At 45.8% G+C, this 27165-nt stretch overlaps 1 protein-coding gene and 1 long non-coding RNA gene across 2 annotated transcripts; one reads left to right on the top strand and one right to left on the bottom strand.

Annotated features, from left to right (window-relative positions):
• Positions 1-2940: 2940 nt before the first annotated feature.
• msi1b (musashi RNA binding protein 1b) lies at positions 2941-25542 on the bottom strand. The gene is made up of 15 exons (XM_077003341.1): positions 25386-25542; positions 25056-25096; positions 24180-24261; positions 22405-22489; positions 15737-15778; positions 15514-15606; positions 12333-12381; positions 7439-7521; positions 7101-7218; positions 6819-6896; positions 6382-6438; positions 5902-5964; positions 4803-4957; positions 4442-4487; positions 2941-4328 (listed from the first exon to the last, which is right to left on the bottom strand). Exons 1-14 carry the CDS (start codon positions 25442-25444, stop codon positions 4446-4448), a joined length of 1047 nt encoding a protein of 348 aa, XP_076859456.1. The 5' UTR covers positions 25445-25542; the 3' UTR covers positions 2941-4328; positions 4442-4445.
• Positions 24766-26348, top strand: LOC143512728 (uncharacterized). The gene is made up of 3 exons (XR_013130515.1): positions 24766-25265; positions 25359-25496; positions 25999-26348. It is a non-coding gene; the product is annotated as an uncharacterized LOC143512728 (long non-coding RNA).
• Positions 26349-27165: the final 817 nt, after the last annotated feature.

Here is a 27165-nt window from a genome sequence, read left to right on the forward strand (position 1 = left end):
AATTGTGGACCGTGTAGCATTTTAGGGAACATTTTTGGGTTACTTTTCAAATACATTTTTAAAAACGTATGCTTAAATATACTCTTAAATGTACTCTTAAATTTAATCTTTTCTGTAGGCCGCCGTCCAAAACAAAAGCCCGAGGTAAGCATCTATCTATCTATCTATCTATCTATCTATCTATCTATCTATCTATCTATCTATCTATCTATCTATCTATCTATCTATCTATCTATCTATCTATCTATCTATCTATCTATCTATCTATCTATCTATCTATCTATCTATCTATCATATGCATTTATTTCTGGATAGCTCAGATAAACAACTCTGCTGTTTTTCAGGATTTTAAATTTTAAGCATTTTTTATATGAATGTTTTTATTATGAAATCTTATTAATAATTTTCGCACTCACAATGTTTATTTATTTGAAGCAGAGAAGCTCTTAGCAGGTGCTAACCCTAACCCTAACCCTAACCCTCCAACTGTAGCAGTACTCCAAGAACTCCAAGAACACACAGTATAATTTGTTGGTTCTAAACTCTAGAAGAGTAGGCTGGGTCTAATTGAATCTAATTGAACATGCATTAAGTCGGGTTATGAAGGAATTATTTCAGAAGCACTGTGCTGTGCGTTGTCCAGACAAGTGAAGCACTCACTGTCCAGTCTGATGTCCTGTATGCTGCACTGACTCTTCCCAAAGTTCCAGGGATCGCGAGGTCAGTCCAGAGACATGAGGTCAGTCTTTATAGCTGCAATTTTAAAGATATATTCAACTTTGCTCTATATTGTACAGCGCAGTGGCTGATTTGTGAACATGACTTGTGACAGACAAGCATGTTAAGTTCAGCTGTATTTATGCAAATGGTTCAGAAATAAATAAGTAAGTATATGTATGTATTCATTATTTACAGACTAGTCCAGATCCAGATGGAGAGAGCACAACAAACTCACAGGTCCTGTACTCAGCCATTCATACAAAACCAAAGAGTCATTCATATGAAACCAAAGATTATGGCACAAATGGTACTTCCAGACAAACCTAATTCTTTATTATATAACTATATACTATATACATTATATTATCTAACTATATGTTTATATTTAATCTCTTTACATATAAATATGTATACATATATAAATATAACGTATAGAGCAATTATCATTGTTAAATATTTTTATTACTAAATTATATTATCAAACTATATGTCTTTCAGTGTTTGCATCTAATGAAGCATCTAAAATGTAAAACCACTGAAAGATAATTGGCACTTTAATATTTTATTTTTGATATTTTAGTGTTAAATGTATTGGATGATTTGGTGTTTTCTGTAGTGTTGTGTATCTGTGGTCAGACTGCCACCGTGCTCAAGATACTGACCCTTCTGTCTGTTACAGTTATTCATTGTGTTACACATTTTGCAAATGGTCATGGACAATTGTCTGTTGTTTTTTTTTTGTATTATCAATTGCTTATGTCATGTTTATCAAAATGTGTTCTTCGGATTGTCTGTTGAATTGTCTTACCCTCCAAAACATTTAGTTTTTAGGTCGCCTAGGTCATTACGTGCAAAAGTGCTGAACATGTCATAATCTCTAAACCAGGGGTGCCCACAAGTTTTCAGCTTGCGAGCTACTTATAAGATGACCAAGTCAGAAAGATCTACCTTTTCAAGATCGCTTGGAGTGAGATTTGAACCTGGAGGGGGTGGCGAGTGTTGGTTGCGTATGTCATGTATGTCAATGAATATGCAACCGTCAGTGCAGATAGACGATAGCCTGTCATTCATTCATCCACTACTTTTTAATGTCATGTGATCTACCCACATTCCTTCGCGATTGACCGACACTTCCTTCGATGTAATGGGCACCCCTGCTCTAAGGCATCTTTTTACATTTATTTATTGATTTTTTGGTTACATTTTGGTAATCTATCCTAATTTGACTGAATTGTTTGCAGGTGAATATTCAGTTACAGTAAGAAAGGCAATTGTTGAAGGCTTAGATCAACCAATGGTCTTGACCACAGGTCAGAGGTGCATCCCATGAACCTTTACTGTAATTGGCAAACATTTACAATCACTAAACACTGCAGTATCACAAAGTCCCATAATGGAAACACAAGGCCATGTACAGGATGAACAGCTAAGAAGAGGCGTAAGACTGTGTGTCGTAAGGCTGAGGGGACAAAACAGTGAAATAAGGGTAATAATTGTGGTCCATGTTTTACATGTAAATCTCACAATGGCTGAGGGTGCAGCCGAATATTGGAAGAACAACTGTGTTTTCAATCGTTCAAACATTTCATAGAGAAAACGTATATAAATCCAGAAATGTGTGCTCTGCTGTAATGCTGCATATATATACCACAGAATTCTGATATATTTTGATATACCACAGAATGTGCAGCATTCTTGAAATCAAAAGCTTAGCTAGTTTCTATCAGTCTGCACTGACTGTGACTTATAGTTGCACTGACAACATGACTTTTATTTTGTATTTTACTTTGTATTTTGACTACTTTGTTCATAGGCAATGGCAAACTAGATATTCTGATGGCACTGACAAATTGACTGACATAAACATTTGCTTTTGAGGCAAAAATAAAGAATTTTGAGTGAAGTATGTGCTTTTGCAGGTATTTCATTGAGTTTTGCTGTTTGCACTAACTGCTTTGAGAAATGCACTTGTGATGCCAATGTAAACCATGATGTGAGAAATATACCAAATCAACTGATAAAACTGTAACATGACCTTTTAATTAAAGGACTGGCCAACATAAACATGAAAAGGAAATATCAGTCAGCATATTTAAACTCAAGCAAGGCAGAAGCAATCCAGATGTAAAAAGCACAGAAAAGATGTTTGTTTTCAGATAATCCAGACTAGTTTAGATTAGTTACACAAAGTGGACAAATGCACTGTAAATGCACAAGAGCTGTAATGTTTGGAAATAATTTATTAGGAATTTTTGAAATGTTCATTTCTTACAAACAGTGAAACTTGACATGATACATTATCTAGAGATGTTGAAGTACCTGATCTAAATCAGTCATTTAAAAAATCTCCCCAAACCTGATTTTATTGTTGCAGTGTTTCATTTTGTCCAGTAGGGGCAGGCTTTTTGAACAATAGTTCAACAGAGCAACCTCAGGATCGGCCCATGATGGACACAAAGGTGATGGTTTAGTGTGCCTGGCATAAACAGTGAATGTGACAGTGATGTTTACAGCATAATGGATGTTAGGAACAATATTAAATTCACATTTTAAATCCTCTTATACAAGGGAATACATTAGACCATGACAGCACTAATCACACACAGGTGCACACACACAACACACACACACACACATAGACACACAGACACACGCACACACACACACACACACACACACACACACACACACACACACACACACACACACACACACACACACACACACACACACACACACACACCTCCAGCATTATTAGTAGCTTGTCATTCACATAGTTCACTTTCCTCAGCAACATACAAAACAAAAACATTTCAAGTTAAAAAAAGGTCAAAATATTACATTTAGAGAAACAAAGACTGTCTTGTGTTTTAAGTGTACATGTGCGTGTTAAGACTCACACAGAAATCACACCTCACAGATGTTTACAAAATGAATGACTGGATCTCCTAGTGATCTCAATATGATCCAAAAGAGAGCATGTAAAATCCTTTACAAAATTAATGAATGGATCTAGTGATCTCAATACGATCAAAAAGAGAGCATTTAAAATCCTTTACAAGACAAAAGGGTCAAATCTAACTCTGAATGACAATTATGTGCTTGGTTAATATCATCGCTGTGATCATGAGCAATATCATAAATCCAGTTCCAAAACTACCAAATATACATTTTGACATTCCTTCCAATATTTTCCTTCGTAGAAAAATGTTTCATCTGAAATTCATCACATACTTTCAAATGTACCACAAACTGCACCCAGGACACATCTTTGCTCCCATTAAATTGTTAAACATCTAAAACCCTACAATTGTAAACCTACAGTGCCTCAAAACACATGAATAGTTTCATAAAAAATTGAACAGCATGTCCAATTAACAGAAAATCAGGAAGAATGAAAGTATAAGAGAAACATACAGACAGGTTAAAAAAAGAAAGAAACTGCTTCCAGAGAATAATCTGAATATGTACACATCCTTCCATTAAGAGTGGAGCAGACAGAGGGTTAGTACAGGTGATGTAACAGCAATGCAGGAAGCACTAGTGTTGATTCCACTGGGAGGTGTGGGACAGGCGTAGGCCTGATCGCTTCATGTTCGTCCTGCCACCTTTAGGACACAAACACAGCCGACTGTCATCACTGCCAGTTACTGGAGAGGAGCAGAATGTGTGTGACAGTCACACAGCCCTGATATGTTGAAGCAATCATGTCATCACTCACCTTCTCAGTGGTAGCCGTTGGTAAAGGCTGTAGCGATCAGGGGGCCCTGAGAGAGTGAACAACAATAGAACGTCAGTCCCACTGCCAACCACAGCATATGAGATCCACCAGTGAATCATAGCACATCTGCTCCAGCAGTGTGCCATATTTACCATCTCTGAACACAGAGGTGCATAACTACACCGCGATGAACAGAATTCTGTGTACATGATACACATGTACGTAATGTGTACATTGTGAATAGATTTATCTTAACCTACTTTTTTCAATGTTGCCTGAAGTTGCCTTAAACTGTGTTCCATAAGTATCACTGAGGCGTATTTGAGTAATGAGGCTGCGTGTGTGGTGGGAGGAGTCTTACCCCAAGGCTGTGACTGAATCCAGTGCTAGGAGCGGGGCTTGCAGCACTGATGTAGCTGCTGACTGTTGAGTCCTGATTGGTCGTTCCATACAGCTCTGCCATTGGTCCAGGGCTGCTGGTGCTAAGAAATCCAGCAGAGCGAGAGGGGGCGGAGCCTATGGAAATAATTTATGTAATGGGTATCTATTTATTTATTTTTTTACTTTTGCTGTTTGCCCTTATAACTTTATATTTTCCATGTAAGAGATGTTGAGTAAGCGATGAGTTGGGTGAAGTCTGTGTAACATAACAGGATCTGTCTGATACAACTGGGTCTGTTCCGCAGACATTTTAAACAACCGGGGCTTATGCAAAACGAACAGGCATTAAAACGACAGGCTTAAAAAGGTTCATTTCTTCCAATTGCTTGCACTCCACCTGCAATACCCATGCGCCCCACTAGTGAGAAACGCTGGTGTAGTATGACCAGTCTGTGTTGTGTGACCAGGTTTGTGTGGTGTGATGAGGTTAGTGTAGTATGACCAGTCTGTGTGGTGTGACCAGGTCCGTGTGGTGTGATTAGATCTGTGTGGTGTGATCAGGTCTGTGTGGTGTGACCAGGTCTGTGTGGTTTGATCAGGTCTGTGTGGTGTGACCAGGTCTGTGTTGTTTGATCAGGCCTGTGTGGTGTGACCAGGTCCGTGTGGTGTTACCAGGTCCGTGTGGTGTGACCAGGTCTGTGTGGTCTGATCAGGTCCGTGTGGTGTGACCAGGTCCGTGTGGTGTGACCAGGTTTGTGTGGTTTGATCAGGTCTGTGTGGTGTGACCAGGTCTGTGTTGTTTGATCAGGCCTGTGTGGTGTGACCAGGTCCGTGTGGTGTGACCAGGTCCGTGTGGTGTGACCAGGACTGTGTGGTCTGACCAGGTCCGTGTGGTGTGACCAGGTCCGTGTGGTTTGATCAGGTCTGTGTGGTGTGACCAGGTCTGTGTTGTTTGATCAGGCCTGTGTGGTGTGACCAGGTCCATGTGGTGTGACCAGGTCCGTGTGGTGTGACCAGGTCTGTGTAGTTTGATCAGGTCTGTGTGGTGTGACCAGGTCAGTGAGAACAACCCCACTCACCTCGGACTACGGCTGCTGCAGCTGCGGCTGCTGCCATGGGGTTGTATGCTGTCAGAGGGATGGCTACACACGCAGAGACAGGGACACAGTCCACAAAAACACAGACATCTCAGAAAGCTGAACAACATACAGATGTAACAGTAGTAATCCTTCGAACACTATATGGCCAAAAATAAATGTACACCCCCTTTTAATGACTGTGTATTTCAGCCACACCTGTTGCTAAGAGTTGTATAAAATCGAGCATATAGTCATGTAATCTCCATAAACAATAATTGTAAGTGTTATTATGAGTTAGGGTTGAGTTAGGGTTAAGCTCTATGAACAACAGCAGTAGACTACACACACTTACAGAGCAGTAAGGCACACATACAGTGGTAGAGCAGTGTGTTTTGAGTCTGTATTTGCTTGTATGCGTGATTGTGAGTGTGTGTGTGTGTGGGAGATTAGCATGCCTGTAAAGTTCAGAAAGACACTAACCTGTGAGCTCAGGGGGGTGAGGTGAAGTCAGGAGGGGTGTCCTCTCTAAGTGGAATTCTAGATCAAAAACAAAGACATCGTTTAAGCTATTTAAACTGTTTAAATGCACACGCTCTCTCTCTCTCTCTCACACACACACACACACACACACACACACACACACACACACACACACACACACACACACACACACACACACACACACACACACACTCATACACACACTAACCACTGCAACTACATAATGTATAGCTTAGTAAGCCAGTGTAGAGGTGTGTTACCCTGGGCCCTTCACCAGCAGTATGTGTGTGTGTGTGAGAGAGAGTGAGAGAAATGGTTGCCTCACTATAGAAATTGCTGTTGTTAGTAGTTTTTCTCAGTGCTGATTTAACTGCATGTGTAGGAGACCAATGAAGGCATGTGATGTGCTGTCTTACCAGGAAACTGATACGTGTAGCCAGGGGTCAGACTGGTGTAGCTGCGCCCAGAATAGGGTGCCTGAAAGCCAGGGTAGCCTGACACATAAACCCAGAGAGAGAGAGAGAGAGAGAGAGAGAGAGAGAGAGAGAGAGAGAGAGAGAGAGAGAGAGAGAGAGAGAGAGAGAGAGAGAGAGAGAAATGTTATACTAGACTGTGAGAAACAGCTGATCCTGATTTACACACAAGGTGGCAGCAGAGTGCTTGTCCAGGCCCTCGGGAGCACTGGTTGCAGGAATTACCCAGCATGCCTATGCCTAGCATGAAGGCATCCATCCCATAGGGCATGACCCGTGCACGCCCCCTCGATGACCCGGCTGGTGACATCACTTCTTTTGGCTGAGCCTTCTTGCACTCCACCTGTGGTCAGTAGGAGAGCAGGTCTTTGGTTAGTAGGAGCTGGTCTGTAGTCAGTAGGAGAGCAGGTCTTTGGTTAGTAGAAGCTGGTCTGTGGTCAGTAGGAGAGCAGGTCTGTTACAAACAGGTGGAGCCACCACAGTAGAACAGGCCTGAAGCACAGAGTCCGAGTACAACAGAGATCCAGGAAAACCAGATGGACCAGTGCTAACTGAACCCTCACCATCTTGTTGTTGATTTCATGGAAGTGGATCTCACACACTTTCTCCACCACGTCCTCATTCTCAAATGTCACAAAGCCGAACCCTAGAGACAGTGGAGAGACAACGGAGAGACACTGAGACGGTGAAGTACGGTGAAGAGCAGAGAGCAGCACAGACACACTGAGACCACAGTGAAGAGCAGTGAGCAGCACAGACACACTGAGACCACAGTGAAGAGCAGTGAGCAGCACAGAGATTCTGCAACCTTCCTCCTATAGACACCACACACTCCACACCACTCCACACACACTACACACCACTCCACACTTCACACCACACCACACCACACAAAACACAACACACTCCAAACTCCACACACACTACACACAACTCCACACAACACACTCCACACACACTACACACACCACACCACACAAAACACGACACACTCCAAACTCCACACTCAACTCCACACAACACACTCCACACACCACACCACACAAAACACGACACACTCCAAACTCCACACAAACTGCACACTTCACACCACTCTACACACCTCACACTACCCACTCTACATACACTACCCACACTACCCACTCTACATACACTACCCACTCTACATACACTACCCACTCTACACACACTACCCACTCTACATACACTACCCACACTACCCACACTACTAGAGCTGGGCGATATGGCCCTCCAAAAAAATCTTCGATTAATTTTTTTTTAATCCGATTTTCGATTTTAATAGATTTATTTTCCTCTACTAAAAAACTACAGATGATAAAGGAATGGTAAAAAAAAGTTTTAATTTATTTTTCACTTAAATTTCCCCTTTGGGGTTAAAGTGCAAGCAGAAACAAATTGTAAACAAGTGAGAACATTCAGTAACTTTTAGAAGGTTTTCTCCAACATACTTTAAGCATTGACACAATGCAACCTCAAACTTAAAATAAATAAATAAAACACACCCTCAAAAAATAAATAGATATAAATAATTTGGTGCCCTTTAATAAAATGGAAAACAAATACAATTGAACAATTCTTGCATGTTGTACTGACAGTCACGCTGTCTACATTCTGATTAAGAACAGGGCTCCCCTCACTTTAGCCTAAATTCCAGCACTTTTCAAACCTGAAACACAATGTAACATTAAAATTCGTCAGGTAAATGTTCCTTCCACTGTTTCTTTATACTACCACAGTTTATACTTTATACTACAATAGTTGCCAGGTTCGCGTTTTCACGCCAAATTGGGCTTGTTTGGAAAATCCAGCCGCGGGTAAAAATTATGGGGTCGCGGGGTGCGGTTTTTTGGTCTACTTTTGAGTTGGGCTACCGCAGGAGTTACAAGTCAACACTAATAATGGATCGCGATATAATACTTAATTTGTCTCCATTTTACACACTCGCGAGGTGCCCGGAGCCGCGCGCTACGGTCACTCGCGAAAGTATAATCCATTGAAGCGGGTTCGGTGACCGAGGCAGAAACTGCTTAATCCAAAATATCCCGCGGAGGGAAACTTTATTGACAGCGCAACTGAATAGCACTCTTCGCTCTCTCCCTCTATCGGTTTCAAACACCTTACAGCGAGGACTTGTTTGGTCTACATCTGACGCCGCAAAACCGAACCAACTCCAGATCACGGAGCTAGTTGCTCTTTTCTTGGACACAAGTTCCGCCGTCATGTTTGTGTGTGTGTGTTTTGAGGGTGGATGGGTGGGAGGTGCTAAACTCACTGAACTACGGGAGCCCACAGTGCAGCGTCGGTGGTGAAAATTAAATCTCAGAAAATCGATTTTCTTAAAAACACATCGTCCTTAACTGTAAATTCGAATTAATAGATAATATCGATTAATCGCCCAGCTCTACACACTACCCACTCTACATACACTACCCACTCTACACACACTACCCACTCTACATACACTACCCACACTACCCACTCTACATACACTACCCACACTACATACACTACCCACTCTACATACACTACCCACACTACCCACACTACATACACTACCCACACTACCCACTCTACATACACTATCCACACTACCCACTCTACACACACTACCCACTCTACATACACTACCCACACTACCCACTCTACATACACTACCCACTCTACATACACTACCCACTCTACACACACTACCCACTCTACATACACTACCCACACTACCCACACTACCCACTCTACATACACTACCCACACTACATACACTACCCACTCTACACACACTACCCACTCTATATACACTATAGAGTCTAAAATCTACACACACTACCTTCTCTACACAATACACACTCCACACTACTCTACACTCCTCCACACATTCTACACATCACACGCTTTACACTCCATTACACTCCGCACATGCTACACTCCACACAGACTCTACCCACTTTACACACTCATCACACTTTACCCACTGTACTTGCACTGCACTCTCAAAGCACTATACTCTTTACTCACTCTACACACCTCACTCTACACACCCCACACACTCTACACACTGCACTCTAAACATCTCACATATTCAGTCATAACCCATCAGTCGTAACCCATCTGAGTCATAACAGAGTCATAACCCATCAGAGTCGTAACCCATCAGAGTCGTAACCCATCAGAGTAGTAACCCATCAGAGTCATAACCCATCAGAGTAGTAACCCATCAGAGTAGTAACCCATCAGAGTCATAACCCATCAGAGTCATAACAGAGTCATAACCCATCAGAGTCGTAACCCATCAGTCATAACCCATCAGAGTCATAACCCATCAGAGTCATAACCCATCAGAGTCGTAACCCATCAGAGTCGTAACCCATCAGAGTCATAACCCATCAGAGTCATAACCCATCAGAGTCATAACCCATCAGAGTTGTAACAGAGTCGTAACCCATCAGAGTCATAACAGAATCATAACCCATCAGAGTCATAACCCATCAGAGTTGTAACAGAGTCGTAACCCATCAGAGTCATAACAGAATCATAACCCATCAGAATCATAACCCATCAGAGTCGTAACCCATCAGAATCGTAACCCATCAGAGTCGTAACCCATCAGAGTCATAACCCATCAGAGTCATAACAGAGTCATAACCCATCAGAGTAATAACAGAGTCATAACCCATCAGGGTCATAACAGAGTCGTAACCCATCAGAGTCATAACCCATCAGAGTCGTAACCCATCAGTCATAACCCATCAGAGTCATAACAGAGTCATAACCCATTTGAGTCATAACAGAGTCATAACCCATCGGAGTCATAACCCATCTGAGTCTTAACCCCTCAGAATTATAACAGAATCATAACTCGTCCTGCAGCTCAGTCAGGAACTCGGGACTGAATGTTTGTTAACAACAGAATGAAAAGTCCTTTTATTTTGTCATGCAGAGAAAGGAACTTAAAAAAGACATTAGATGTGGCCCAGCATGAATGTGCTTTACATGTTAACATTTTGGATATTTCTAATATAATAATTAGAATAATTTGCTGATAATATTTCTAATATAATCATTAGCATAATATACTGATAATATTTTTCATGTTGCACCATCAGTAATATATAAAGAGACCTTTCCCTTTCTCCATACCCCCCCTCTCTGCCCCTCCCACTGAGCTGGGTAGTTGGAGCAGCCTGTCATAATCAATCAGCTGTAGGGACATCAGGGGGCGGGAACAAGCCCTTAATGAGGGTTTAACATAAAAGTCTCCAATTAACAACGCACTAATTACCATGCCTCACTCTTCAGAGTATATCCTAGAGCAGGCGTACTCAACTAAATTTGTCCGCGGTCCAATTTTGGCAGATACCTGTGCCCTGAGGTCCGGTGCGGCGGGGGTGGCGAACGTAAGTTGTTGAGCGGGGGGGGGGGGGGGGGGGGGGGGTACGGTGCGCGAACGGTGGAGGCGTTTATACTTTCGCGAGCGTCACTGCAGTGTTCTCCGAAACGATAGGCGTTTTGTCCGAAACGATATGTGGTAGAAACACCCCTCAAAACAGGGGAATGAACATTTACCTGACCAATTTTAATGTTGCTATATGTTTCAGGTTTGAAAAGTGCTGGAATTTAGGTTAAAGTACTTTAAAATGCTTGAAATTGTAACTACTTGGTTTCACAACAAATAGCTGTCTGACTGAATAGTTCTCTTGTATTAGGTTAACAAATACGAGCCTCTTGTAATTCCAGGACGAAACATGAGAGAACGTGAAGACGTGAAGATTGGGCGTTTTTTAAATAAACAACCATTAAATAATGTGATAAAAAGCGAATTATTTCGAGTATATGTATAAATATTTAACTTAATTATGTTTAACATGCTGGGAAATATTGAAATGGACCTTGAAAGTGACGTACAAGTGCTTTAATTCCACCTTATAAAGGTGTATGAACCCTGAAAACGTGACTTTGTTCATTGCGCTGAAGCGCGGCGCAAAGTTACAAAATTCGAGAGATGCACGACCTCTCGAACCGACAGCGCGCGAGACACTCGCGCACACGCGGAGCCACAGCGATTACGTCATTTTCGCGAAGCGTCAACCAGGCAGGCATGTTGTTGAGCGGGGTGGCGAACGTAAGTTGTTGCGCGGGGGTGGCAAACGGAACACTCGTGACGGAGTGTTTTTTCAATAGCCCTGAAATAAATGCTACGGTTTTGTTTTGGTCCGTATCCAGTTAATCAGGAATGAGATTGGGTCCGGACAGGACTGCGTTCGGGTCCGGATCCGGACCGCGGTCCGCCAGTTGAGTACCCCTGTCCTAGAGCTACGGTGGAAGAGAGAGATATACAGAGAGAGAGAGAGAGAGAGAGAGAGAGAGAGAGAGAAGAGAGAGAGAGAGAGAGAGAGAGAGAGAGAGAAGAGAGAGAGAGGATTATGTACCAGTGTAACTCACCTCTGTGTCTGTTGGTGGTCTTATCAAACATAAGCATGGCATCATCCACCTACAGAAAGCAGAAATGGGAGGTGACAGTAAGACACAGAATCTCAGACATCTGAAGAGTCAGCTGTACTACACCCTGATCAGGACATGAAGTGCTTCTCACTAACACACAGCCCACGCAGGAACCCTTAATACCACTGCCCCCATCAGGCCAAGCCTCCACCCTAACCCTACACCACTCCTCCACCCTAACTACAGAAGACCCCCATGCTTACGCACCGCATGAATCCATCAGAATAGGATGCTATTCAGGTAACACATTAACACAATAGTATACAGTACATTCCAAACCTGTTCCTGAACATTGACAGAGTTCACACACACACACACACACACACACACACACACACACACACACACACACACACACACACACACACACACACACACACACACACACAGTCTTGTGGATTAATAATAGCATCTCACACTGCCTCCTCAGTGCTGCCTACCAGAGTTTTTTATGGGGTTATTTTGATACTAACACACTAAAACATGATGCTGTCGAAATCAGATCAGGACAACGTAGCACGGTTCAAAGTAGCACGGTTCGCCTGCGGTCAAGACAGATGGAGATTTTAGACTTGTGGTCAGCATGTATATGTGTATGTGTGTGTTTGTGTGTGTGTATTCCCAGGCTGGTGACTGGGATCGTAGGGGTCAAGGGTGAAGGTCAGGGAACACAAACCCCTGTGTGGGTTTGTGCATATGCGTATGCGTGTGAGTGTGTGTGAATACGAAATAGTCAACAACTCTGACAACTCCTCTGTGAGCTGGTACAGGCTAACGGGTTCGGGTCTAGGGTGAGGATCCACAGTTACGGTCCAGAGTTAGAGTCTAGGGTTAGGGTCTAGATTTAGATCTAGGGATTGGTATAGGCCTATAGAGTTAGGCTGACCAGTCTGTGAGGACAATCAGCTTCATACGTTTCTGGGAGAATGAACCTACTACAATGCCCCTCTTGGTCTCTGTCCCTGCAAAACTGGGGACATTGTAACCTCTCGGCCCCTGTAAGCATTTGGGTCCTGTCCCTGTGACACGTATGTTTACTGACTGGTTACTGCTGTGACCATGAGGATGTGGGTCTCCGCACCATACACCTGTCTCTTCTGTCTCACTCCATCGCTCTCCCGCCCTCCAGCCAAATCAGGGCAGTCAACGAAGACTCCAGTGAGGTGCATTCATCTGGAACCTCCCCAGACACTACAAGGCCAGTCTGTATAGCTCATGTACACTACCCTCCACAGACCACAGTCCAGACCACTCCAGTCCAGAGATTAATCCAGATTACAGTCCAATCCAAACAAGTTCTGTCCATTCCAATCCTGAACAGTCCAGACCAAATATTAGTCCAGACCGCCCGACCAAGAACCAGTCCAGTTCGTGGTCACAACGATGCAGCTGGACACTGGAGAGAGAAAGACTCTCTAGTCTCAGGCTGTGTCTGAGTGGCGTTGTGTGAAGAGGACACCAGCTTAAAGTGGTATTGTTGTAGCTCCAGTAATGACTACACCTCCTCCCATTACACACACTCACTCACCCCTCCACACACACACCACACACACACATTCTCTCCCTTCCTCTCTGTCTCTTTCACACACGCATTCACACACACACACACACACACACACACACACACACACACACACACACACACACACATACACACACACACACACTCGCTCACACACACACACTCACACACACACACTCACACACACACACACACACACACACACACACACACACACACACACACACACACACACACACATACACACACACACACACTCGCTCACACACACACACTCACACACACACACACACACACACACACACACACACACACACACACACACACACACAACAAAACCTTTTGCCCGCTGAATTACTTGGGGACAATGGACGGGCAGGGTCACCGTGGTAACGGTGGGGGGGTGTTCAGGGTAGCAGCAGCTGTTCCATCAGATTAATTCTGATTCAAGTGCCCTCCTCCCCCACCGTGTCCAACAAACTCGGCCCACCAACTTTAGCCAATCTGTTCCTCCAGGAGCATTAAAGCCACTTCTACAACTCCTCACAATCATATTCATCTACCCCATCCTGCAAACATCTTAGTGTAATCATAGAGCTTCCCAAATCTTGGTAACCCTTGCTGTTTTACACCCAGACCCCTACCACACCTCCCACCACACACCCCACCCACCACACACCCCACCCACCACACACCCCACCCACACACCTCCCACCACACCACACACCCCACCCACACACCTCCCACCACACACCCCACCCACACACCCCCACCACACCTCCCACCACACACCCCACCCACCACACACCCCACCCACACACCCACCCACACACCCCCACCACACACCCCCACCACACCTCCCACCACACACCCCACCCACCACACACCCCACCCACACACCCACCCACACACCCCCACCACACACCCCCACCACACCTCCCACCACACACCCCACCCACCACACACCCCACCCACACACCCACCCACACACCCCCACCACACCTCCCACCACACCTCCCACCCACACCCCACCCACACCCCACCCACCACACACCCCACCCACACCTCCCACCACACACCCCCACCACACCTCCCACCACACACCCCACTCACACACCCCCACCACACACCCCACCCACCACACACCCCACCCACCACACACCCCACCCACACACCCCACCACACACCCCACCACACACCCCACCACACACCCCCACCACACCTCCCACCACACACCCCACCCACCACACACCCCCACCCACACCTCACATCACACACCCCCACCCACACCTCCCACCACCCACACCTCCCACCACACACCCCACCCACCACACACCCCACCCACCACACCACCCACCACACACCTCCCACCACACCTCCCACCCACACACCCCCACCACACACCTCCCACCACACCTCCCACCCACACCCCTCCCACCACACACCCCACCCACACACCCCACCACACACCCCCACCACACCTCCCACCCACACCTCCCACCCACACACCTCCCACCACACACCCCCACCACACCTCCCACCACACACCCCCACCACACACCCCACCCACACACCCCACCCACACGGCGGTTCACTTACCTTCCCAAACTGGTCAAAGTACTGCTTCACATCTTCAGCTGTGGTGTTCACTGACAAACCCCCAACAAAGATCTTCTTCGTCCTGGTCACCAGCTAAGAGAAGAGGAGCGTGTGAACAAACAGCTCCTCATCATTATGATACATGTGAAGACAAGACAGATACACAGAGACAGATGGACAGACAGACGTACAGACAGACACACAGGCAGGTGCACAGATGTACCTTGGGCTGGGCTCTGCGAGGGAATGCCACTTTTGGGTCGATCTGGAGAAGAGGTGAGACATGCAGGATTAACAAGAGCAGACTGCCTTGGGGAGAGAGGACCCTGTGTGTGGGAGAGCTCACGTGAGGGCCTCCCTCGTCTGCCTGTGTGTGGGAGAGCTCACGTGAGGGCTTCCCTCCCCTGCATGTGTGTGTGCTGGACTGCTCACGTGAGGGAGCCTCTCTCCTGCGTGTTTGTGCTGGACTGCTCACGTGAGGGCCCCTCTCTGCTGCCTGTATGTGCTGGACTGCTCGCGTGAGGGCCCCCCTCTCCTGTGTTTGTGTGCTGCACTGCTCACGTGAGGGCCCCTCTCTGCTGCCTGTGTGTGCTGGACTGTTCACATGAGGGTCTCACTCTCCTGCGTAGGTGTGCTGGACTGCTCACGTGAGGGTCTGCCTCTCCTGTTTGTCACCAGTGTGGGTTCCACAGCATCTCAAGACACCTGCCTCAGCTCAGACTACACACTGCAGCAACTGGACGTTGTGTGTGTGTTATATGACACATCCACCGAAATACGCAGAGTGACTGTGAGATCAGGACAGATGGAACTGAGGCACTGATCCTCTAGCACTGGAACAATTTTAGCAGGACAAACTAGACAGGGAGAAAGAGAGAGATAAAGTGAGTGAAAGCTGAGGGGAAAAGCGCGTGAGAAAGCAGGGTGGATTGAGAGTGAGAGAGAGAAAGAAAGAGAGAGAGGGAGGGAGTTTCTGTGTCAACACCCACAGACAAAGAGACAGTGGGAGTAGAAAAGTTCTCTGGTTACTAGGAGAGACGAGGAGAGAAAGGAGAGACCAGCAGAGTGCTGCCAGCCCCATCTGTCACACACACACACACACACACACACACACACACACACACACACACACACACACACACACACACACACACACACACACACACACTGAGAGAAGGGTCAGACTTGCCCAAAAAAACTACTGACACAACACACACATACACGCACTCACCCTCACATACACATTCTCAAACACAATGTGCATGAAAACACACACATATCAAAATTCGCCACACATACACACAGACAATACACACATGAAGAGATACACACACACACACAAACTGGTACACACACTCAGACATGCTCACACACACAACCCTGTAATTAACATCACAACCACATCCTACCTTGGATAATAATACACAGTTAAAAACAAGAGAAAAGCCCACAAGGGTTTACTCCACCTGCCCCTGGGTTTACTCCACCTGTCCCTGGGTTTACTCCACCTGCCCCTGGGTTTACTCCACCTGCCCCTGGGTTTACTCCACCTGCCCCTGTGTTTACTCCACCTGCCACTGGGTTTACTACATCTGCCCCTGGGTTTACTCCACCTGCCCCTGGGTTTACTCCACCTGCCCCTGGGTTTACTACATCTGCCCCTGGGTTTACTCCACCTGCCCCTGGGTTTACTACATCTGCCCTTGGGTTTACTACACCTGCCCCTGGGTTTACTCCACCTGCCCCTGGGTTTAGTACATCTGCCCCTGGGTTTACTCCACCTGCCCCTGGGTTTACTCCACCTGCCACTGGGTTTACTCCACCTGCCACTGGGTTTACTACACCTGCCTCTGGGTTCACTTCATCTGCTTGTCAGTTAATTCACTCCTGGGTTTGGTGCACTCTGCCCCTAGGTTCACTATACTCTGGGTTTACTACGCTCCAGGTTCACTCTGCCCCTGGGTTCACCCTTCCCACCCCTGGGTTCACTCCGTCTGCCTCTGGATTTACTCTGTCCCTGGATTTGGTTCACTCTAGCCCTGTGTGAACCCTCTACCCCTGTGTTCACTCTAACCCAGGTTCACTCTGACTCAGGATTCTCTCTGACTCAGAATTCACTCTAACTCAGGATTCACTCTACCCCGGCTTCCATATAACTCAGGATTCACTCTGACTCAGGATTCACTCTGACTTAGGATTCACTCTGACTCAATGATAAGTTTAAGAAGGACTGAAAAAAACCTGTGTTGTCTTTGACTATGAATCCAACACAGAATGAATGAATCCATGAATGAACACAGAGCACCACTAACAGTGCCAGTCCCTTTAATCAACAGCAGCACTACGGATCACAGGCATCACTGATGCACTGCTAGGTAAAGTAGGATTTTAATTCATTGCATTTTTATGATAAATTGTACACATCAAATGTTACCACACTGTAGGCATATACCATGTGCAAAAAATCAACCATTTAAGACCAGATGCAAGATGCAAACATGCTAGAATACAAACACTTGAAACCTCTATATTAGTCTAGAATCTGTTCTAGTCCAGCTAAGTATGGAACTCTAGACTACTCCATGCTGTACTGAGGTTAAGTTCTAGAAGAGAGTGAATGCAGTACAGCTCTAGCAGATTAGTGTGAGTCTAAGAGGGTTGGTGTGGTGCTGGGAGGCTGCACCCCCTCAGCCTTCCAGACTACAGCCGTTTCCGCAAGTCCGCTTCACCCCACACATGGCCAGGCTACACGGAGCAGCGTCTCACTGCCATTCTAGAGGACAGAGTGAGAAGTCTAGACTAGACTGTATAGAGATTGCAGGAGCTACAGTTTATCTACAGATCTCTAGACTAGTCTGATATTCACCTCGATGTCATTATACTCCTGAATCTCCAACACTCCTGTACATGGTAAAAAAACAACAAGCACATACACACACACACACACGCACACACACACATAAACAAAATGAACATACAGTAGAGTAGCTGACACAGCAGTGCAGTGAAGAAGGCACAGCAAACAGATCACACCAAGCCCTGCAACGACAGCACACAGCTAAACACAGACAGATGGAGGCTGCACATCATTGCCCTATACCTGTCTATAGGGTAAACCCAATACCTGTCTATAGGGTAATCACTATACATGTCTACAGGGTAATCACTATACCTGTCTATAGGGTAATCACTATACTTTTCTATAGGGTAATCACTATACCTGTCTACAGGGTAATCACTATACCTGTCTCTATAGGGTAAACCCAATACCTGTCTATAGGGTAATCACTATACTTTTCTATAGGGTAATCACTATACCTGTCTACAGGGTAATCACTATACCTGTCTCTATAGGGTAAACCCAATACCTGTCTATAGGGTAATCACTATACCTGTCTATAGGGTAATCACTATACCTTTCTATAGGGTAATCACTATACCTGTCTATAGGGTAATCACTATACATGTCTATAGGGTAATCACTATACATGTCTACAGGGTAATCACTATACCTGTCTATAGGGTAAACCCAATACCTGTCTATAGGGTAATCACTATACCTGTCTATAGGGTATTCACTATACCTCTCTATAAGGTAATCACTATACCTCTCTATAAGGTAATCACTATACCTCTCTATAAGGTAATCACTATACCTGTCTATAGGGTATTCACTATACCTCTCTATAAGGTAATCACTATACCTCTCTATAAGGTAATCACTATACCTCTCTATAAGGTAATCACTATACCTCTCTATAGGGTAATCACTATACCTGTCTATAAGGTAATCACTATACCTCTCTCTATAGGGTAATCACTATACCCCTCTATAAGGTAATCACTATACCTCTCTATAGGGTAATCACTATACCTCTCCATAGGGCAATGATGAATCAGTTAATTCACTAATGAATAAATGAATACATAAATTAAAACAAATATTTTTCATGTTTTACATGTTTGGAAAATCTACAACATTGTTAATTCCTGTTTATTCTGTTTTTTTTTTTTTTACATTTTAACATAACGAATGTGAGTTGAGTGCTGGAGTGTGTGTGTTAAACAGCCCATAACGCACATGCGTGACTCTAGAAGAGTGTTGTAGAAGTGAAGCAGCCACTGTTTGTCTGGGCAGTGTGAATAAGAATCCTCTTTGATTCCAGTTTTTCCTTTTCTGGGAAACACACCCTCTTACACTTACCTAACCCGCCGTACTAATGCAGTAAACAAACTAACAAACAATGTATTTTTAAAGTTTGGAGCATATATAAAACCCCTCAATTAACCAAACGCAAAATAACAAAAACCATGCAACTCTTGAACCGCGTACCTGAACCGTCCAAATCAGCTTCTCTGCTTCCCACGAACGATTTAATAACCACTTCAGTCATTTTTAGCACCAATCAAAGAAACACTGTCAGCACTGGCTGACACAACCCCCTCACACACCCACAACAGAGCTACACACATGGTGACAACACGGTGGACAGATGAAGTAGGACCGTATAACTCAATCCTGTTTACACAAATCTGATTAGTTTTTAAGAAGTCTAGTGCACTAATTTCTCTCTCTCTACCCTCCTCCACTGCTACAGTACAGTGCTCGTTAAGCTAATCTCCAATCTAAATCGTCCCCGGCAGACGGCCATACGGCACCATCATGGAGGTATAAGGAAGGACAAAGAGCCCCATGTTCCTCACACTGAGGTGCTTCTGTGTGAAGGGGCAGCAGCTCAGACCAGCACAGCACCTCCCCTCACACCTCCACCCAGGGAACCTCCACCCAGCTCAGACCAGCACTCCACCTCCCCTCATACGGGGTGAGACCAACATGGAGCAGGCTAAAACAGGGCAGACCAACATGGGGGAGACTAACACGGGGGAGACCAACACGGAGCAGACTAACACAGGGGAGACCAACACGGGGGAGCCCAACACGGAGCAGACTAACACAGGGGAGACCAACACGGAGCAGACTAACACGGGGGAGACCAACACGGAGCAGGCTAACACAGGGCAGACCAACATGGAGCAGACTAACACGGGGGAGACCAACACGGGGCAGACTAACACGGGGGAGACCAACACGGAGCAGGCTAACACGGGGGAGACCAACACGGAGCAGACTAACACAGGGGAGACCAACACGGGGCAGACTAACACGGGGGAGACCAACACGGAGCAGACTAACACGGAGCAGACTAACACGGGGGAGACCAACACGGAGCAGACTAACACGGGGGAGACCAACACGGGGCAGACTAACACGGGGGAGACCAACACGGAGCAGACTAACACGGAGCAGACTAACACGGGGGAGACCAACACGGAGCAGACTAACACGGGGGAGACCAACACGGGGGAGACCAACACGGAGCAGACTAACACGGGGGAGACTAACATGGGGGAGACCAACACGGGGGAGACCAACACGGAGCAGACTAACACGGGGGAGACCAACACGGGGGAGACCAACACGGAGCAGACTAACATGGGGGAAACTAACACGGGGGAGACCAACATGGGGCAGAACAACACGGGGGAGACCAACACGGGGCAGACCAACACGGGGCAGCTCTGTTCACTGTGTCTATGAACTTCCCAACCTCCATTCACACACAGAGCGAGGGCAGAGTAAAGCTGTAAGACTATCTTCATGTTTTCAGGAATGTGATCTTGGAGAACAGTTCAAACAGGTCACCATGGCACACTGGGGAGCCAAAACGCTGACTGGCATAATCGTGTACTCTACTGATCTGAGACCTGTCTCATAGAGGCACTTTGCTGATTTGAGCCCTGTCTCACAGAGGGACTCTACTGATCTGAGCCCTGTCTCACAGAGGAACAGCACATGGAGGTGGACACATTAACACCGGTGTTCTCACTCCCACTACTCACTCTGCACAGCCATTTCTACCAGAAAGTTTGAAGTAAAAAAGAATACTTGTGTAATTGTGGAATACTTGTACAAACATTTACCCCGAAAGACTAAGAGCAGAGAAAAAAATAAAAAATATTGAGAGAAATTATAGTGAGAAAGGAGAGAAGTAAGAAAGAAATGAGAGAGAAGTAAGAAAGAGATGAGAGAGAGAAGGAAGAAAGAGATGAGAGTTTTCCCTCTCATGCCCCCCCCCCCCCCCCGAACCCCTAGGGGAGAGACTCTACAGTCACTATGGCAACCAACGGGCGCCATTGTCCCAGGACCCGCCTGTTCTGAGCACTGACAAAGACTTATGCGCGTGCACACACACACACACACACACACACACACACACACTTCCTTCATTCACAACTGTGCAACTGTGTAAGTTTCAAACTTTAAATGTTGTTCTAGGAATACTATCACAGGTCTGTCGAAGACTCTGCTACAGGGCCAGGAAGGACAGTGGTCTCCCCCCTTGAAAGCGTAATGAGGTGTGGGACGTTTGTAGCTAGTTTGTAGCAGGTTTTTATGAACTGACCCTTATACCCTGCCCGGGTCCCCAAGTTACCATAGCGATCGCTACAGAAAAGGAACTCTTCCCTGACAACCTCACAGAGGGAGGGAGAGGCTGAGATGGGGAGTGTGCTCTCTCTCTCTCTCTTTCTCTCCTGTTCCAAATCGGGTCCTAATTGATTTTGACTCAAGCACAAACTGAACAGGCTTGAAGGCCTCCATGCAGCACTGTGGCCTCTAAGCACTCTTGTCTGTTGGAGGATACCACATTTCTGTAAAAATCGGCCCTATTATCCAGCTCAAAGGACAAGAAAGAAAATGTCCTCCCTGCGTCCATGGCTCTAGGTCTAACTACAACATCTCACTGAGCTGTGGCCGCTGTAGAGACGTACAAGCCTGGTTATAAAAGGACAGAAAATACACAAAAAATTGTTCAGAAAATGAAAACTCACTGTTTTAGAGTCCAGCTCGTGTCTAGTCTGGGCCAGAACTTTATCCACGCCAGCCTGGTCTGCAAAGGTAACAAACCCAAACCCCCTGCACAAAAGAACAGAGTCAGAACCAACCTCACTCCTGCACAAAAGAACAGAGTCAGAACCAACCTCACTCCTGCATTAGCTGACCCGGAAGTAACAGATAAGGTAGTCTAGGTCATTTGGAAGTGGCAGGAGAATTGGTGGAGTGTTGGAGGTGGTAGAGATGTGTTAGGAGTGGATGAGGTGTGTTAGTGGTGGTGTGTTGGGGTTGTGGAGGTATGTTAGTGGTGGTGGAGTGTTGGGGTGGTGGATGTATGGTAGTGGTGATGTGTTGGGGTGGTGGATGTATGGTAGTGGTGGTGTGTTGGGGTTGTGGATGTATGGTAGTGGTGGAAGAGTGTTGGGGTTGTGGATGTATGGTAGTGGTGGTGTGTTGGGGTTGTGGATGTATGGTAGTGGTGGTGTGTTGGGGTGGTGGATGTATGGTAGTGGTGGAGGAGTGTTGGGGTTGTGGATGTATGGTAGTGGTGGTGTGTTGGGGTGGTGGAAGTATGTTAGTGGTGGTGTGTTGGGGTGGTGGATGTATGGTAGTGGTGGTGTGTTGGGGTTGTGGATGTATGGTAGTGGTGATGTGTTGGGGTGGTGGATGTATGGTAGTAGTGGTGGTGTGTTGGGGTGGTGGATGTATGGTAGTAGTGGTGGTGTGTTGGGGTGGTGGATGTATGGTAGTGGTGGTGTGTTGGGGTGGTGGATGTATGGTAGTGGTGGAGGAATGTTGGGGTGGTGGATGTATGGTGGTGGAGGTGTGTTGGGGTGGTGGAAGTATGTTAGTGGTGGTGTGTTGGGGTGGTGGAAGTATGTTAGTGGTGGTGTGTTGGGGTGGTGGAAGTATGTTAGTGGTGGTGTGTTGGGGTGGTGGAAGTATGTTAGTGGTGGTGTGTTGGAGTGGTGGATGTATGTTAGTGGTGGTGTGTTGGGGTGGTGGAAGTATGTTAGTGGTGGTGTGTTGGGGTGGTGGATGTATGGTAGTGGAGGTGTGTTGGGGTGGTGGAAGTATGTTAGTGGTGGTGTGTTGGGGTGGTGGAGGTATGTTAGTGGTGGTGTGTTGGGGTGGTGGATGTATGGTAGTGGTGGTGTGTTGGGGTTGTGGAGGTATGGTAGTGTGTTGGGGTTGTGGAGGTATGGTAGTGGTGGAGGAGTGTTGGGGTGGTGGATGTATGGTAGTGGTGATGTGTTGGGGTTGTGGAGGTACGTTAGTGGTGGTGGAGTGTTGGGGTGGTGGATGTATGGTAGTGGTGATGTGTTGGGGTTGTGGAGGTATGGTAGTGGTGGAAGGGTGTTGGGGTTGTGGAGGTATGTTAGTGGTGGTGTGTTGGGGTTGTGGATGTATGGTAGTGGTGGAGGTGTGTTGGGGTGGTGGAGGTATGTTAGTTGTGTGTTGGGGTGGTGGATGTATGGTAGTGGTGATGTGTTGGGGTGGTGGATGTATGGTAGTGGTGGAGGTGTGTTGGGGTGGTGGATGTATGATAGTGGTGGTGTGTTGGGGTGGTGGATGTATGGTAGTAGTGGTGGTGTGTTGGGGTGGTGGATGTATGGTAGTGGTGATGTGTTGGGGTGGTGGATGTATGGTAGTGGTGGAGGAGTGTTGGGGTGGTGGAGGTATGTTAGTGGTGGTGTGTTGGGGTGGTGGATGTATGGTAGTGGTGGTGTGTTGGGGTGGTGCAGGCCCCTCCCTCAGACACGCCCCTCACCTGGAACGCTTTGTAACTGGATCCCTCATTACCATGCTCTCCTTCACATCTCCAAACTTGCAGAAGTAGTCCTTCAGACCCTCTGGAAACACACAACCCAGTACAAAAGTTCTCAGATCTAACGCTCATCCACACTAGAGGTGAAACGTGAAAGAAGGAACGCAGATGTGTGCACGGTCCTTTCCATAGACTGAGAGTGTATGTGAAGTTGAAAACATTATACCAGGAGCAACAGTCTTACAGGAATCCCTGAACACACTAAAACAATACACTTTTGTATTAGCTGTTAGCAAATGCTAAATTTGTAACCAATTAATTCTAATAAAACGTTCACATCAATTAAATTACCATGTGAATCAGATGAGCCTGTTTATAAACCTAGTCTACTTTTCGTTATCTTTATATCACCCTGTGTGAAAGTAACTTCCACGCAGTATGACTCTTATATAGAGAAATCAGCGGTAACAATGAATCATATTAAAATTGTTAAAGTACCCTGACAGGGAGGCTGTGGTGTGTGTCCTTTAACAAAGACCCAGCGTAATTCAAAACATGTATGTGTCCTACATACAGTGGTACAGCCAACAGCATCAAAACACCCGTGAAAACCTCCCGTGTTACACACACACACGGCTTTTGTACCGTGGCCTACCTTAAGAACACAGTCATCTTGATCTAGCGCCGTCGACCTCGAAGTCCTTCTTAAAAAAAACGTTAATCTAAATCTCCTCGCAGACGGACTGCTTTAATGGACGTGGCGCAGGTTACATTTTTGAAGACGTTCACACCGCAGCGGAACCGTCCGACCTCCCGTTCAACTAAAGCGGCTTTACCGCTTCGGGAAAAGTTTTGGGCTACCGTGAAAGTTTCACTCACCTTGAGTAGTCTGCCAACTCAGACCGCCAATGAACATTTTGCTGTACAAAAAAAAACACGAAAAGGAGAATCAACAAGTGCACCGAATTCACTTTAGACAAACACAACCGCTCAGTTTTAAACTGTATTCCCACCAAACTCTTTGAGCCTGAACCTCGTCACTCAGCCTCTATAAATCTGTCCCGGGTCCGGAGCGGAGAGGCGGCTGAGGTGAGACACGCTTCAGCCCCCCCTCTTTGTTTGGTTACTTCATGAATATTTTCTCTCTAACGATATTTTTTTGATGGGAGTTTAACTTTACAGATAAGCAAAGACGAGCGAGACGAGTACCAGGGGTCGTGTGGCGAGTCCGCGGCGGACAGGTTACTCTGGTTACTTTCCGACTCCATTCCGCGGCCGTGTGTCCCGTCCGAGTCGTGTGAGAGAGTAGAGGCAAAAAAAGTGAGGAGAGGGGCACGGGCACGGGCTGGGTTAGGAGGGGAGGAGAGGGGGGGAGGAGGAGGTGGGGAGGTGGGGAGCGCGGGTGGATGTACGCCGGAAGACTCCTCCTCTTGGTCCAGTCTGGCTGACCGAGGGTTACCTAGCCAGTCACGGACCGGTAGCGGCGGCAATGACAAACGGCCGCAAATCAATGTGTGTGAAATTCAGGCAGGAACTTGAGGGTTTGGGCTGAACGTAGTTTGATTCCAGGGATAAACCGAGAATTTAACCTAACATGTCTGGACTTATTTGGGTGGCTCGCTGTTTCTGTGTTACTCTTCAACTTTTTTACGTTAATTGTAGTTTTGTATTGTTTATTATGTTACTTATATTAAAGTTTTGATAATTAAACAACGATAATAACATTAGTCTAATCCGGTGGTACTCGGTTTAAAATACGTTATAGTGTATAGGATGCTAAGCAGTAAGTATGGGGTGTGTTGTATTGCTGTTATCTCGACAGGTACAGTGTCTCCACTGCCGGCTCCTATCGGACCCCCGAGGCTCCTGCAGCTCCGAGCTCCCGCCACTGGCCTGCCCGGGCCCGTTACTATAGCAACGGCAACAACAGAATAAAAGTTGAATTGCTGAATGGCGAAAGGCGTAATGTCCAAATGGCACATTCTCAACATCACATAAGAGCCCAAACCACCAAAGCCCAAAATCCTATTAAAAAGTGTGCTGTGTAATTGCGTTTTTTAACACACAACAATGGAGTACAGTTGGTTTGCTGTAGTTACAGTGTGGCTGTAAGAGAGGCTGTGTTGTGTGTTGATAAATGCCTGTACTGAAGGTTGAATGGGCTTTGGAGGGTTTGATATGGGGCTGTGTGTTTGATGGGGGGGGGTGTTTGATAGGGGGGCTGTGTAATTGATAGGGGTCTGTTTGTTTGATAGGGGTCTGTGTGTTTGATAGGGGGGTGTGTGTTTGATATGGGGCTGTGGGTTTGATAGGGGGCTGTGTGTTTGATAGGGGTCTGTGTGTTTGATAGGGGTCTGTGTGTTTGATAGGGGTCTGTGTGTTTGATATGGGGCTGTGTGTTTGATAGGGGGCTGTGTGTTTGATATGGGGCTGTGCTGAACAAATCTCTGTACCACCCCGTACTTCTCTCAGACTTAGCAGACCATCTGCAGTCTTAGTGGTTGTAATAGGATTGTGGGTAAATTGGTACTTGGTGGCCTAAATTGAGGTGCTTAGTTTGCTTGTCTTCTCCCATGCCCACATACTGTTGAATTCTCATTCTTAATTACATGCTATAAATACATTTGCATAAATAATAAAGAGAATGAAAATCATACATTTTGTTGCTGTATAAATGTGAATAATTCCATCTGTGTTTGAAAGTAAGCTGATATGAAGAAAGAGAATAGTAATGTCAGACAACTTATCATAAGAGTAATAGACTACAATGATTAATAACATTATTATAATAATATAGCCTATTAATTATATTGTAAAGAGTATATGTATAGAATACAATGATTAATAATATTATTATAATAGATTATTTATAATTATGAATTAAATTGTGAAGAGTACAGGCATAGACTACAATGATTAATACTATTATTATAGGCGATGAATTATAATTATTAATTATATTGTAAAGAGTGTAGACATAGACTACAAT

Source organism: Brachyhypopomus gauderio, chromosome 4, assembly GCF_052324685.1.
Source record: "Brachyhypopomus gauderio isolate BG-103 chromosome 4, BGAUD_0.2, whole genome shotgun sequence".
NCBI classification, from domain to species: Eukaryota; Metazoa; Chordata; class Actinopteri; order Gymnotiformes; family Hypopomidae; genus Brachyhypopomus; species Brachyhypopomus gauderio.

Bases quoted from the DNA above. Each gene is read 5' to 3' on its own strand.
- msi1b (XM_077003341.1), bottom strand. From the start codon at position 25,444: ATGGAGTCGGAAAGTAACCAGAGTAACCTGTCCGCCGCGGACTCGCCA. The intron at 24,262-25,055 runs GTGAGTGAAACT...GTGTGTTTCCAG, and splicing joins GAGTTGGCAGACTACTCAAG to AGGGTCTGAAGGACTACTTC. The intron at 5,965-6,381 runs GTTAGTGTCTTT...CTGCGTGTGTAG, and splicing joins TCACCCCCCTGAGCTCACAG to CCATCCCTCTGACAGCATAC.